The 16,889-nt window shown below is 34.6% G+C and overlaps 1 protein-coding gene across 1 annotated transcript in view; it reads right to left on the reverse strand.

Moving 5' to 3' along the window:
- Window positions 1-579: 579 nt before the first annotated feature.
- The window catches only part of LOC131062646 (uncharacterized), a 43,875-nt gene continuing 27,565 nt past the window's right edge, over window positions 580-16,889 (reverse strand). Inside the window, exons 4-6 of the mRNA XM_057996355.2 lie at window positions 10,467-10,544; window positions 1,155-1,250; window positions 580-899 (exon numbers count right to left, since the gene is read on the reverse strand). Of these exons, the coding sequence (XP_057852338.1) occupies window positions 642-899; window positions 1,155-1,250; window positions 10,467-10,544 (432 nt within the window). The 3' untranslated portion in view covers window positions 580-641. The remainder of the gene's footprint in view (window positions 900-1,154; window positions 1,251-10,466; window positions 10,545-16,889) is intronic.

Raw genomic sequence — 16,889 nt, forward strand, 5'->3', positions numbered from 1 at the left:
ATAATTCACTACGCTACAGATGCACTTCATGCTAGGGAAAATTGGTTGAAGCTCATTGAGTGCGCAAGACATTTGTGAAATTCTTGTTATTCCTATCTATTTGTACACTATTCAGATTGACAAATTGTCTTTTGAAGATATATTTTGAAACAATGTTGCATCTGCAAAAAATCGCTATTACTCACAAGTAGTCTGCACTCCTCCACACGTCGCCAATTTTTTCTCCATACTACGGCACAAATCCTGCGGTACCAACAACTTGACAAAAATTCGCAATTTGGCATGAAATTACCGGGAAAAAAACAGCATTTCTTCTATATCTTTATTAATTTTATAGCGTTTTTAATTTCTCAATTAAATCTTGATTGATTGAAAAATAGCATTTCTTCCGTTTTTATTAATTTACCACCGTTTTTGCTATGCTTGGAAATACTTCTTAGGTTACAGCAAAAATTAAATGATCATGGTATTTTTACACTTGTTTTTTGGCTCTCCTAAACTTTCGAGGATTAATTTCAGACTACTAGATTAAATTATTTGCTTTTATGGCACATTTCAAAGTCCAGTAACTGAATTGAATTAGTGATGGAAAGATGGCAGAAACGATTTAATTGATTAACACCAAATATTTACACAAAAAATTAAGTTCTCCACCCTAAACTATCCTTTTCGATGTGACCCAATAACTTCTTAAGCACTTCAATATCAGCAAGAACAAAATGTTTACGAGCATAGTTTTTGCACCATCGTATCTTAAAGCAAGAATCCCATCCCAATAAAGATAGAGGACGCATGAAGAAGCTATCATTTGGCATATCTCCAAGAAGTGAATAGACATGCAACTGTGCTGCATGTGTGTAGTTCTTCAAAGCAGAAGTGTAATATAAATAAGGGAAAATCTGCAATTAAAATGACAATCAGATACAAACTAGCCAAAAAAAAATAGACTAGAGTATATGCAAGTTTGAAAACATGAAAAAGTGTCAAATTATGCTAACTTGTACATTTGAATAAAATAAATAGTTTAATAAAATGTTATTAATCCTTTCAAAAGAAAATATGAACAGAGGAAAAGTTATTTCATTTAAAGAAATTAACTAATATATTATCAAGAGATCTATTATAAATGTCCACAGAAATTAATGTCTGCCTACCTCGATCACAACAGCCCCTTTACGAGCAAAAAGAAGATTGACATTTTGAGAACCGTGAGGGACAATTACAAGGTCCTCTTCTGCAACTTCACGGACCTGGTATGAATGCATGAATACACATTTAATTACTGTTGATTGCATGAGTTTCTTTTTGAAGTTTAATTGGGAAATGATGGGATCCAAAATATGAGCTCAAAAGGAAATATATCATTTTTGTTTTTGACACACTAAAAAAAAGGTATAGTCAAATTTATTTTCAATAAATATTCATTATGGAACAAAGTAAAACAAAGTGCCAAAACTTAAATTAAGAATTCCTGATTGCACAATCTAAATAAATTAGTAAACGCCCATTTAATTTACCATTGGAACACTGTTGCTTTTCTCTACCTCTCATCCCCATGTACTCGCAGAGACACTTTTGGCTACTACACTACTCATTAAGCAGATCTTGTGGAGATCAGGCAAATATCCCTGTAAAGATACCCTAAACAGCATAATCCTTGTATCCTTTTGTAGAGTTGTTTCCTTCCTAATCCTCATGTACTTAGAGACATGCTTTTCACTATGTTATTATTCAATAAAGAAAATCTTCTGAAGATCAGATAAATAACCCAATGAAGGAACCTTTAACAGCACAAAATTTGGTTCCTTTCTTAGAGATGTTTTCATCGCAAAATATATTTAAAAGGGGTGAAAAATTACAAAACATGCTCAAGATACAGCCAGCAAAGGGGCTGTACATGAGGATAGTGCAAAGATAATTAAAGCAGTAAGAGACAGATTTTAAATACAAATTTCAAGATACTTAGGACATAGTAATTTTTTTCTAATCATTTCAGTAAAGAGAGACACTATTTAGCAAACTTCCAAAACACAAAGTAGAGGAAAAAAAACAGGATACAATAAGAGCTTAAACAAGATTCATATTCCATATTTAATAATATGAAGTAGAGAGGTCCCCAAGGCTCCTGCAGGAGCAAGTGGCAGGTTCTTTTCTGGATCTGTTCATCCACTCAGAAGTGGGACAATCTGGATGAGGATGATTAATTTGATGAAGGGTGTTGTCTACAGTCTGGTTGACTGGATTGAGCGTGCTTTTTCCGTTTGTGGGGTGGTGTGGAATATGCACTTCCTGAATAAACTCAGCATGCTGGCATTTTACTAGGTCTTTGTATGAAATTCATCTTGATCAATCAGATGCAGTGTTTCTGATGTTGATTTCAGGCTATGTTGCCAGTTCTGTGCTCAGCCCCCTGGATCCAAGTTTAATCCACACCCATTTTGGATCCCATTTAGTCCGGCCAAGAAATCATCCAGGGGGTTTCCTCTATGGGTCCATCCCCCAGGCAAACCCACATTGAACCCAACAGAATTAGCAGGAACCCACATCAAACTCACTGTTTGGTCCTCTTCATTTTTTTTAAATGTCGAAAATTGCATTCCCTTGCAATTTCACATTATATTCTGCACTTTTTGTTGTTGCTTCTCTTTGTTTTTGTGTCACAGGTGTCTTGTTTGTGTTGTTCCTAGTGTGTTGGACCTTTTTTCCAGCCCCAATTGCCTAGACACTAGCATGACATGCAGACATCCACACAACACGCTAGCATCCCACAACAATTTGTATTTTGCAACCGTTACCAGGCATTTCAAACTCTGCCATCTCTTGCATTCAACGAGTAATTGTCTTACAGATATTCAGAACAGCTATGCACCCATTTGTTCTCCTCTTTGACTCAATTCAAATTATTCTTCATTCATTTTATCACTTCATTGTCAATATTTCTCTATAGCTCTCTATTCTAGCAAACTATGAACTGTGAAGATATCTCCATTGTTATGAAGACTATTCTTGGAAGTGTGGTAGTAGCACCTACATTTCAGCATTGTCCCTCTTGGCATTTAAAGTGTTCGAGGTGATATTGTTTTGTCTTGTTTCTCCATATTCTTAGTTTCCAACAATTATTCTGTGTTACAGGGTTCAGCTATATACGTCCCCCTTATGGCAAAAATGCAGTTCGGGTACAGATTCAGGGACCAAATGGCCTTAAGTTCGCTTAGGGTCTAGCTCCTCAACAAGGGCTCCCATTTCAATGTTCCTAAATATATGGTTCCAAAAATTGGATAAAAAAATTGTCCTGAGTGGAGAGATACCGGCATGGAAATATGGGAGTAGAGAGAATCAATTCATGTGCGAGGACGGATGGAGGTATAGTTGGCATTTTGATTCCGTTTCTACTTCTATATGCCTCGGGTGGGCATTTCATGTCACCGGCCAAATGAAATGCCATGGGGGAATAAAAGATACAAAAACAAAAAAAATTAATTATAAATTTGAAATTTCCATAAGTATGCTATGGTTGAAGAGATCTAAATGTTCATCCCCAACCAACACATGTCGTAATGCATATTCAAAACATTCTTAAAATCACAATTGTTCAAGGTATGTGAAACAATATAAAATTTTATGTTCCACATTAGTACATTATTTTTTTAGTCCTATGTTTTCTTCTTTGTTTTCAATATTTTTAATTTTTATTTTTGAATAAGTTTCTATGATACAGCTGGTAAAAGATTTGAGATGCACTTTCTAGTATGGTCATTAGCCAAGTAATCTAATGCTAAGAGGGAAACAGATATTAAGTAAATGATCTTTAAACAACACTCGGTGGAATCCCATGAAATATCTTCTTAGTTTCATCAATCCCATTTTAAGTATGATTTGTTCTATTTAAATGAATAAGCCTTGTTTGGGAGAAGTATATAATACCATCAACTCAATAATTGAGAAGATGAATTCCTCATAAATGAGGAAGAGCACAATCCTAAAACAAATCTTTGAACATGTGCACATAATTATTGCTAAGCTATGGAACAAAATGACTACCCCGCTACATATTGTCTTTGCCTTGACTCCAAAATATTATTGCTAATATCCATTTTGTGCCAACGAGGATTGCACAATTCAGGGATTTGGAAATCAATGAGGGAAACAAGCGAGCATTTTGTAGACTCTTCTTTAATCCTAATTTGGAGTATGTAGTCATGAGAAAATTTATTGATTTTGTACACTCTTATAGTCAAAATATCCTTGCTCTTCATGACCAGTTTAAGAAGAGTACTCACAATTTCTCTTATTTCCATTGCCAAGCATTCCAACACCTAGAACCTCTTGTGATCAAAGTTTTATCACAAGTTTTTATTTTGTATCTAAAATAAAAAAGCAAAAACGTTTTCAAGTTTGAAGCTCCATTTATACTTTTAAATCTTATCTCTAACTCTCTCACTCTGCCTCAATAGGTTGTCAATTCGTCTACATCTAGACAAAATTGTAACACATACTCGTCCCTCCACACAATTTAGTGCAACCAATTGCACTCAAGAAAGGTAGAGGACTTAGTGAACGTACATTCTGACTTGTACTTTATTTTGCACAAACAAAATGACTACAAGGAAGGGGACACAAAGCTATGAGATATAAAACCATAGTTCCACGAAGTTTACTCATGGGGGCATAGGGGGACCAGTTTCAAGGATGGGTGGACAAAGGACCTAAGTTTGGGGATAGTAAGGGATGGCAGGGGTGGGGGGCAAATACATATAGCACTTGAAAAATTAATTATATGCACAAACAAAATGACTTAAGGAAGGGGAGACGGAGCTATGAGGTATAAAAACATAGTTCCATGAAGTTTACTCACAGGGGCATAGCGGGACCAGTTTCAAGGATGTGTGGACAAAGGGCCTTAGTTTGAGGATGGTAGGGGATGGCAACGTAGGGGGCAAAATTAGTTATAAGATGTGTAAAGAATAAGTATAAGAATTGCAACCAATGAAACTTTGGCATGCAATGTACAGTTTAAACTAATAAACATTAAGATATGACAATGATAGAGTTGAAATTTTAGCATTAACAATGGTAGGCATAACTCTAGAACTTTGGTAGTAAATCAAGGATAAGTATAAGAATTGCAAATGAAACTTTGGCATACTAAGTGAAGTTTGAATTAATAACATTAAAAACAAGGCAATGATTACATTAACAATAACAATGGTGAGTAGAGGTTTGGGGTCGAGGGGTAGTGTCCCTTGCAGGGGTTTGGGGTAGAAAACACAACAGGATCAAAGGGCAATCACCATTGTAGGGGCCTAGGGCCAGAGCCCTCAACGCCCCTCATAGTGTATGAGGGCAACTCACAAATAAGGCCTCTAAAACCTTACAAACCTTCATTATAAATATCATTTTCACATATGTATCACCTTTTTTGTTTTCAATTGGAGTTTTTGACTAGGGACCATGAGAGACTCTTGGGCATCCTCGAGACGATTAGGTAACTCATGGGACTTCTTTCTTTATCTTATCTATTGAGCACTCACTACCAAGGCAAATCCAATCAAGACACACAATTCAAATCGTAAGCATTAGGCATGTGTATCATCTAAGATTGTAACACATCTATTCTAGTGGTGCTTGTAGTTCTAAAGGGTTTGACAAGTTGTAATGTCCCCATTTGAAATAGGATTTAATAATAAATTAAAACATAAAATAATAAAAATATAATATAATATAACTAAAATGTAGTAAGTTAATGAATGGTCAAAAGGCATGGAATGAAGAGTTGTGACTCTCTCAAACATGAGATATAAGAGGGAGAGGAGAACATTTAAAAAGGGTAAGGAGGAAAGAAAAGAATGAAGCATGTGAATCAAGGAAGGATTAATGGAAGAAGAAAGGAATTGAAAAAAGATAAGGAAGAGACTCTTTCAAATGGCAGAAATTATGAAGGGTTGTACTCTTTCAAAGGGTGCTAATTGTGAAAGGTGTGTCCCTTGCCAAAGGGCAGGCATGATGAAGAGATGCGACCTCTCCCTCTCATAAGAAGATATAAAAGGAAGAAGGTTCATTTGTGGAAGAGATGGAAGGGATATCAATTTGGAGAATAATATATTATTCTCAAAAGCAGCAATGAAAAGTGGTGACTCAATTGTTATGAAAGGCGGTGCCTCAATTCCTATGAAAGGCGATGACTCTTCCACCAATAAAGTATAAAGGAGAGATCATTCCAAGCATTCAAGGATCACTAACTCAATCAGCATTCATCACTCATGGATCCACAAAAGAAATCATCAATTATCAAATCAAGCAAACAATCAATCAGCAACTCATACTATCAAATCAGCATTCATTACATCATGACTCTTCAATCACCTAATCAACCATCACTTAATCATGACTCACCAACACTTCAAGTCATACAATCAAAGAGATCAGATTTGACATTGCTAACCAATTCAGGAAATATATATATATATACAGAGAGAGAGAGAGAGTACATGCCATAATGTAGGATTCTTTATATTGTTTGCTTAAATATTATAATCAGCAATGATAGGCGCAATAAGGGATTACAAGGAGTGGAAACAGCATTGGGGTCCTCTTTTAAGTACGCAACCTCATGGTAGTAGACTGGAGGTCTATAATGGTCCCCTTTTCAGATATTCTTTAAAATGATAGAATTCACCCAAGATAAAATAATTTTATCAAGGATTGCAATCTATTTAAATATGTTAAAGTCAATACATACCCAAGTTGATCAAATAGTGAATTCCCCGTAAATACCTTGCTAATCTGCTGAGCTAACTAGAACGGTGACAAAACCAAAGACCCCATCCCTAGTTTGTCCGGTTAGCTGTACTAACTAGAATTCAAAATTGATGACTTGGTATATATGCTAGACTATTGCTAAATAATATTTCTTGATGGATTGACAATCAATCCCTTGAATAATATTTGAATGTTCTTAGGAATAATTCTTGAATGAATTTCTGAAATTATATGTATTGCTGAGTGTATTTTTGGGATTCTGCATTTAATTGATGAATTATATTATTTTATTGATTGTAGATGAATATAAATTGATATTCTAAAATGATAGTTGATTGATTTCTGAATTTGTACATATAGTTGAATGAATTGATATATGATGATGAACCTCCATTGATGATTGTTGGATGATTAAATGATTTCCTTTGATGGATTCATAAGTGATTATTTAATAATTGCTGATTTGATGTATTGGTGAGTGGTTGATTGAATGATTGCTGAATTGATAGTGTGATGATTGAATCCTTGGAATGATTTCTTCTTTATATTTTATTGGTGAAAGAGTCACCACCTTTCACAATAATTGATTCACCACCCTTCATTGTTTCCTTTCGAAAATGATAACTTAGTTTCCAGATCTCTTGGATTGCTGAGTGTCGTTCTGAATTTCTGCTTTGAATTGTGATATGAATTGATGCCCCTCCAAATGATTTTTCTCCTTTTTATATCTTAAAATTGGGAGGGAGTCACACCTTTTCACTATTTCTACCCTTTGGAAGGGTCACAATTATTCATCCTTAGTTGTTGTCTTTTGAAAATAATTATTTATTTTATATTTTCTCGAGTCACTTATAATTTTCTCCATTCCTTTCCAAGTTTATGATCGATTCACCACCCTTGGGCTTATAAAGGAGGGACTTCCAAGACAGCCTATTGTAAATACACCCCAACCCTCTATCATGGTGGATCAATATACTAAGGAGTCCTATCATAGGAAGTGGAATTGGATGGCATGATGAAAGGGAATAGTTATAGGACACCTCACTAGGTACACCACCTCATATGGATGGTATGGGCCACATCAGGTCAAGAGGGATGATATCTCCGCTCTTGGGCCTAGGGTAGAGGATCTCTAGGGCAACCTCTCAAGTCACCTTACCCTAGCTTCCCTAGGGTTGAATTCCATCAATAAATTAAGTATATCATGTGATCAAGTTAATGTTCCTCTATTCCATTTCCTGTTTTACTTGGAATTGTGATTTCTGTTGAAATGGATAGCTAGTTTGGATTATATTTAAATGTTGCCTTGTGGCAATTAAAATATTAATAATATTGTAATAAGGTTAAGCAATTACATGTCTAATAGGGCTGGGCCCAAAATGAAACGTGGTATAACTTGCAATTTATGTAGGCCCCAAATTGGGCGCCAAAAGGGCAAAACTAAAATATGTAAAATAGCGGCAATTTTGTTAAAGCCGACTTGGAAAACTTGAACATGAATCTTGTATATAAACAAGATTCATTTCACACTTCAAACACAATGCATCATCTTCATCAAGTGCTGTTAGCCTTATGTGAATCATCCTTCCAAGAGCAGCGGACTATCTTCTTGAGGCAGCGATTCATTCCTAGGAACAGCGAATTGTCTCAGTAGCAGCGAATCACATTCACAGTCAGCGAATTCACTCCTATGCTCTGCAAATGATCTGCATGACAGCAAATAGCAAATCTTGATATTGCAGATAAGTATATCAAGCTATTCCTTGTGCCCTAGTTTGGAATCTTCATTCTGCTGTTCTTATTTATATGTTGCTTCAAGTGTTGAAGCAAAGTTGTATACTGATATTGTCTAATATAAACTGAGATCTTTTTGCTGGGTTTTTCACCTCCAAGAGGGAGGTTTTTCCAGGGTACATGTGTGCTATGTGTATGATTTATCTTGCATTCTGATTTTCATTCTATATTGCTAATCTGATTACTTAAAATCAACAATTTCAGGGCAAAAACTAGGGCATTTACAGAAAGGGGACACCACACAAGTGGTTTGACTTTTTTTTGCCAAACCCATTTATGGCTATCTTTTTGCTCTTATGCCTTATCAGATTGATTGTATCAATAAATTGTTACTTTTAAAAGTGGCTATAATATGATTATATGCTACAAAATCAATTGTTTTATGATTTGACAAATGAAAAACTGTATGGAAAATAAAATGTTCATTTACCATTAAACAGGTTAGTTTGCACCATTAAACTAGTAAACTATCTTATATAAAATAGTGATCAGTTGAAAAAAATTCATCCAAGACAGTCATTTGATAAAACTGACTGATTATTTTCGGCATCCCCATGTTCCACAGATACATTGCTAGTAGCACAAAGAAAGTTATGGCTCCTTTTTCCAAATCCATTACTGTAGCTCGGTTATTCTTAAGCTTGCACCATTAGGTGATCTCAATTAAATATAAAGAACCATGATGCATCTGTTTTCCTTTTTGGCAAATAAATAATTTGATCAGTGAAACTCAAATTATAAACAAATAATTGTAAATCGACCTTGTTTTGGAGATAAAATAGCCCATAGAGTTCTGATTTTGAAACATGAAAAACTATGAAGAAAGTACTAAAACCAAAGGAAACCGCCATTATCACATGCAACAACCAATCTAAGCATGTGAAATGCATCATAAAAAGCAAGAACATGGGATTGATATTTAATTTCTCAATGAGGAGTGAATGAATGGATTTGCATCTTTCAAAACACATATATTTGGTGTTTGTTTTTTCTTACTTATGATCCTTACCTCGACCATTGATTCTTTTCAAAACTCCAAGCAAGACTCCGATTTTCCTAGGCAACTTCCAAGCTCCATTAATGTTGCAGCTATACTCTCTAGAGTCATCCCTCAACTTCATTTTGTTGTTAAACTTCCCACAGAGACAAATTTCAGTACCCACTTCATCTTGGCAATTGGTCCCTCCCCTTGTAGCGTTATGTATCAGAAACTGCCTGATGAATTTTTTAAAATTTTTTCCAGTTTTTGGTATACATTCGCTTCGTGAAATTTAAAGTCTTTTTCCCTTGACCAAACATTGCTATCTTCTATCTGTGATGTTAAATTGCTGACCTCAACCTTACCACTAGTCAAAGAAGTCACCCTCCCCTTGCAGTAATATGCATAAGAAATTGCCTGATGGATTTATTATATTTTCTGGTGTACTTCTCTCCATGAAATTTATAGTCTTTTTCCCTTGATCAAACATTCATATCTTCTATCTGTGATTGTGAATTGCTTACCTCAACCATAAAAGTAATCAAAGGAGTCAGGATAATGTTCTGTATGTGAGAATTGCCATTAAAATTAATGGTATCGTGTTCTTTCTGAAGCATCCTCTATTACTGTATCCTTTGTACACTTTTTTCTAACAGAATGTTCCCAGTTTTGAAATGCATGAAAAGAAGACAAGCACAAAATGGTGAATACTTCGCTCTTTGCAAGTAACCAAAGTGAAAATAAATGATTCCTTCACATTATCCCCTTCAGCTTAAGAGAAAAAGGGATGTGGGAAAGTAAGAAATAGGTATAGGTGATTATAAATGAGCTTACTTTTTGTATTTGGATGTATCACTACTTTCTAATTTAATAAAGGAACAACAGAACAAAATCCACAACACATGGTAGCATGTAGGCAAGTATAAGAAACTACCTGATCACAAAATGAGCCATTGCCACTGTAGCCTTGCCTTGCATGTATTCCTAGCTTCTGGAACAACACTTGTGCAACCTAACATAAACATAGAAAAGAAACAAAAAACATTAAAAAGTGTAAAGTTTCTGCTCTCAAAAGTATGCCTCTATAAGATGAGTAAATGAAGTGCCAGAGAGTCACTTCTAGGTTCTTTACAGTAACACAAGACAGGGACACACTAGAAATACCCTAAAGAAACAATCATTCTTTTTACTGATTAATTGAAACAAGTGAATTATAAAATTTCAAATTTACAGATTCTCAGAGAGCTCAATTCTACGTTTACTTTTAAGACATACTAGTTACTAGTGAAAAGTTGGAACTTGTGTTAACCTTACTATGTCTGTTTCGTTGTTATCCACTTGTTATTAATAAAATTTTAAGCAACAAATTGTCACATTGAAGCAAGGTCTAGATGACAGTGATGCTTGTGAAAATATAAACCTTCTACATATATTGTTGATACACATGATTGACAACACAAGAGCTCTGACAAGGTGGAACTTGAACACATTGAAGTATCTGAAACAACCAAAACAGAAGCCATCCAACAGGATAAATCCAAAGGCATAAAATATGTTTCGCAGCATTGAGCATACCATTCACCATGAAAACAGATTCAATAAATAACAATACAATCTGACAAACCCAGACCTAGAAAGATAAAACTGCCTTTCGTAGACACAATCATCATTGGAGGACTAACCTTCAAACAGACAACTCATACTCAAAAGACAGGTTTCTTGAGTTTTGATGACTTGAACTGTGTGGAACCCCTTAAACAACTTAATAGTTCACAAACAACCAATTGTTATAAAAAAAAGTTACACACTACAGCATTAAACAAAAAAATACATAACAAGTTGTTGAACCTGAAAATTGTACATGCACAGCTCAGCTAAGCTCAATAATTTTTTTCAATTCTGATGTGCTGAGTGCCCTATTCTTGAAATTATCAATTTCTTTTAAGTGTATTAAGTATTTAAAAAAACAAACTAACACTCCCTTCACTCTGACAACACTTATGTACCTGTAAAACAATCTCATGAAATCACTCTCATACCCTCAATATATGGGCATGGAGAGAGGACAAAACCATAAATGATTTACCAAAACAATGGATACCAAAACCCCACACCCACCTTGGAGAGTGTCTACCAAAAATAGTAAGTTAATGACTGCAAAAGAATTTTTACTTTCATAATTCTCCGGACTCACATCCCCAAGTATAGCATTCCATTTTGGACTAGCCAACACATGCAGGTCCTATTTCTCATATAGAATTCTCCACTTCTCAGTCGTAATGCCTAGAATTGGGAAAATGCTAAGTTACTGAATCGGGTACGGATACGGGTACGGGTACGTAGTTTCGGTACGTGGATACGGCAATTTTTTTGGAGGGGGTTGGGTATGTTTTGGGTACACCTCTTTAATAAACATATGAAATCATAAATATATACATATTTAATACCTAAAACTTTAATGTCATAATAATATGGATTTATTATTTTATATTATATCAAATTTATAATTTTATTAACTATTATCTTAATACCATATTAATATAAAGTTATACCTAAAACTTTAATGTCATACTAATATGGATTTATTATTTTATATTATATTAAATTTATAATTTTATTAACTATTATCTTAATACCATATTAATATAAAGTTATTTGATATTATTTAGTTTTTAAACATGTTAAATATTAAAAATAAATATTAACAAAATAAAAGTAGAACTATATTCCTATCACTATTTTTCAAAACCTATTAATATAAATACTACTTAATAGGTCATTAATAAAATAAACATGTATGATAATAATATAAATAAAATTAACAATAAATATTAAATAATATTTAATTTAATATTAATTAATATAATTTAATATAACTAATTTAAGTTTAAATTTTAATAAACAATATAATTCAGTAAAATAATTGTAAGCTTCTTAATGATAATAATAATAAGCAATATTAAATTTAATAAAATTTTAATAAATTAAAAACCTAAAATTAAAGTTAAAACTTATATAGAGTAATTAAAGGAGAATAAGAAAACACTTCTGTCAAACGCACATTTGGTTTAATCTCCGACCATCCCGACGGGAGGCTATTCGAATGGATGGAAGAGTGAATACCCCCCACCGGCTACTGCTGGGATTGAAGCAGTTCAAATGGAAGACAATAGATATTCCGACGGCAAGGGTGGAAGAAATATTTAAGTGTGACCTGAACAAAAGAGTTGTTGTCCCATGAAACGCATGCAAACCATGCCGTCATAGTCTTGCTAATCTGCTACTGCTTGCAAAAATACATTGAAAAAAATTGTTGTTTAGGGTTGTGGTCATATATTTTATGGTAAAACGGTTAAAGAAAAGTATGTGAAAATTTTTATTTGACCACTGGAATCGTTGTGAAAACCCCTTGTATGAGTCGGAATCGGCCAGGTACGCTGCTTGATGATTCCAAACGAATTCACCTCAAGAATATCGTATCCAGCCCGATTCTACAGACATTTGTATCCGAATCCGATTCAGAAACGCATCGTACCCAGATACGCAAGGATTTTCTGCCAATTCGGTAACTTAGGGAAAATGCAATAAGTCCAAAGTCAGCCATAACCACCACTGTTGTGCTCCACCTTCTTCATGAATGCACGTTATAACGAATGCCAAATTTCTCAGGGAATCTTGATTAAAAAATATTTTCAAATTACCCCTTAACCATCCATGGGCACTCTCCAAGATTGTTGGAGATACATACATTAAACATAAGATTGCAAGGTAAATGGCACCTTAATGCTAAAAACTAGAGAGTCAGAGACATTAGATTTCCACAGTCCTTAACGATTATTGCACTATGCTTTTGGATTCAACTGTGTAAAATTTATTTGCACCAACCTTTCAGATAACACTCCACTAATGATGGATTATGGAATGTGATCTGAAACATTGATGCAAATATATTCTACGCAGTTGAATCCAGAAGCACGGCACAATAATAGCTAAAGAGTGTCTAAAAATCACAATTCCTTACCCATACTAAAAACTTTTAAAGGTAATTGTGCTTTATGAAGCCCTTATCTTTTACTTATTCATCAGTGTGCACAAGTTAAAGGTTATTGAGAAATGACTGACTACTCATGGAAAATAAATTATAATTGTTGTGGGTATGATTTTTGGTATGGAAATACTTTGCACAATAAGACACTCCACAAAAATAAAAACATCTCAATATTTTTTCGATCGATTTTTTTTTCTTTGATTGATTAAAAACATCTCAACATTACTCCAACTAGGAAAGTCCCAATTATTTACAATGAACAAAATTTGTTGGGTTTTGATAATTCAACATTAATTATAGGCATGAATCAAGAAATACTTATAAAGCACACAAAACCAAAAGCTTTGCGAATCAAGAAAAAAGATAAGAGGGTGAAAGGTCAAAAGCAATGTTAAAAATCACCATTTTTCCCCATGTTTAACAAAGATGCTTGGAGGTGCTTATGTACTTTGAAAGCTCTCTTACCTTGTGATTGTTCACGAATGTACATGAGTAATAGGTGCTTTTGTGCTTTGTGAGCTACATTCCTATTGACTAGCCATCAATGAACATTTCTTAAATGGATGATCTCATAGAAAAATGATCTCTAAAATAGTGTAGATATTCCACTATATTATTCATTAAAACAGATCCTATACTTCCCTACTATAATTCAATTGCATTTGTTTCTGCTCTTGGTGCAGAAATATGGAAAAATAGTCCCTATAAATTAATCTTAAAAGTTATGAAAAGTAAAGTGCAAAGTAATCGAGAATATACATACAACCAAAAAGCATAAAGCAACACTATCAATGACAAGTAAGAGCAACATGACCTGGAGAAACCCACTAATAGAAGGAAAACTTATTAAGAGTGAGATCCTGTTCCCCCTCAATCCACCATCTCATGAGCTGTTACAATGTTTTTATCTTTTAGAAAAAGGCATGCAAGAATGACTTCTTTCCTACAACAGCAACGTCCCACACTCCCAAAATCAATGCTACAACTCTCTAAGACTGATAGACTGCCAGCAACAAGTCTTACAACCAACACATGTGAACATCAATAAAAAGTCCCCCATACAATGACCTGTGTTGAAAGTTTATAAGAAGATGAATTAGAAGAGAAAAAGTCAAATAAGGAAGCCTAAGCCTCCCTGTAACTGAAAAGAATCATTGTGACATATTTTGGAGCTCTCAGACCCTGCAGGCCTTGTCTCTGTCATCTTCTGCAAAAGTGTTCAACCACAACTGCTCCCAATCTGCACATCCAGTACTGATAAGAGAAGGTTTGATTGCTTTCAAACTAGAAAGATGTGTTTGACCACAGTTGAAAGTTGAAACCATTACTATTTTTTTCCTCTTCAGGTTTAGTTACATTGTGCAGTCAATTCCTTCAGTTTCTTCTTCCTCTATTCTCTTTGACAGATAGTCTCTACAAATCAAATTATGTCATTTTTCTAGAATGTGCCTTCAAGTTGTATTAAGCATAATGAGGAGGTTAGCTTCAATGAGAACATCAAGTGGCTAAGCTAGCCCCACTTACTAACTTGACTGATCCAATTCACATAACAGATAGTCATCAGGGTGAGGACTTGTGTATGAAAATGCTCCATGCAGTGAAAAATCCCACAAAAATAAAAATATCTAAACCTCCAGAAATTTTCTCTCTACGTTTTAATGTGCTTTTTTAACAAAAGCAAGCCAATAAATCACAACAACCTACACCTAATAGGCAGATCAACTTATAGGTTCAGCTCTCTGCTTGAGACCTATCTCTAGGTCAAGAAGTTGTAAGTGACATGCTTCACTTGCTATTTTCAAGCATCATTGCTTTGAGATACATTGCAAGGATATCCCTTCAAAGGTTCATGTCTTCTATATAAAATTAGAGCAAATGTACTGCATGAGTTGCAGGTTTAAGGCCCCTATTTATAGAGCAAATTGATTGTGTGAAGGTTGAGAAGTGCAAACTAATATGCTCCAATGTATGATCCACTGTAAGTGAATGGTCCCTCACAACAATGTCCAGTTTGAATTTAATGCCAAACTTCTTTGTCTTAAGAGTCTTTTCAAGCTTATTTTCTATCTTCACAAAGTAAGGTCTCTTGGTGATTCCTATGAGTAGGATGCATCTTTGGGTGTCCTTGAAAGAAACAATATAGCATTTTATGACTGCTTTGTTTCCTCAATCTATTAACATCTGCCTTTACTGGGTCCTTCCCTTCAAATAAACCTTAGACACCAACTCTCACCACCTACCCACAAAGGGATAAGTAATAGAAATTCTGGAGAGGGCATAAAGCTATTAGCAGCAATAGATTCAAGACAGTTAGGTCAGATGGATTTCGATATTGAGCAATTCACGTAGAAAGTCAACAGAAATAATATATGTCCAAAAAATCTTCAATATCACTGGTTACATGACCTTAGCATCTGCCTCTGCCAACAACTGGTATACTCTTGTGAGCTATGATTTAGACATAGTGCCATGTCCAGTGAGGCAATGGACTCGTCGTTTTCTATCTCTCCAAGAGGTAAAGATGACTTTGTTTTCATGGATCCATTCTATTCTGAGATCCCAAAAAAAAATCGTTATTTCAATTTGTACAGAAACTCATATAGGATTAACCAGAGTCTCTTTTCATTATCCAGACAAAAAGTGTTTTGGAAGTTCAATTCACACTGCAAAACACCTCTACTTTCTAGACATTCTTTGTTTGAACCTGTATTAATTTGTCATGCCAATATCAATGATGTTATACCTGTTGCTAGGAGCTAAAGACACAAGAATACTCTCATTGGAGTCCTACCTTTTACCTATAACATTATAAGCTTCTTTAGTTGGGAAGAAAACCTTTTGACCTCTTTTGTCTGCACGGGATACTTTATTCGGGGATATGGATCATTATCTTCTTCTTCATAATGCTCGTACTGTACTTCATTTCTTTGCCAACCTATCCAAAAAATACTTCAACTACTCCTCTAATAAAATAATGATATGATGCACCAAACATGGAAACACCTTTGGAAATGCGAACCTCCCCAACAACCAAGAAATGGTCAAATGAAGCTGATATTGACATGGAGTGATGGTTAAGTGGTAGTACTATTGTTCTAGTCATCAAGGTTCAAACTCCATTGGGGTGTATTTGTTGAATGGTTATATTGGGTTGAGGTCCCCCCGTTTGTGACTTCACCGGTTCATAACTCCAGGTCAAAAGGATTTACCCTCTTAAAAAAAAAATGGTCAAATGAAACAGCGAAATGCCTAACAGAAAAAATCTGGAAACTTCTACGCAATAATAGTGTATGTGGATTGGGGTTCACC

The sequence above is a fragment of the Cryptomeria japonica genome, chromosome 5 (assembly GCF_030272615.1).
Source record: "Cryptomeria japonica chromosome 5, Sugi_1.0, whole genome shotgun sequence".
In the NCBI taxonomy this organism is placed as follows: domain Eukaryota; kingdom Viridiplantae; phylum Streptophyta; class Pinopsida; order Cupressales; family Cupressaceae; genus Cryptomeria; species Cryptomeria japonica.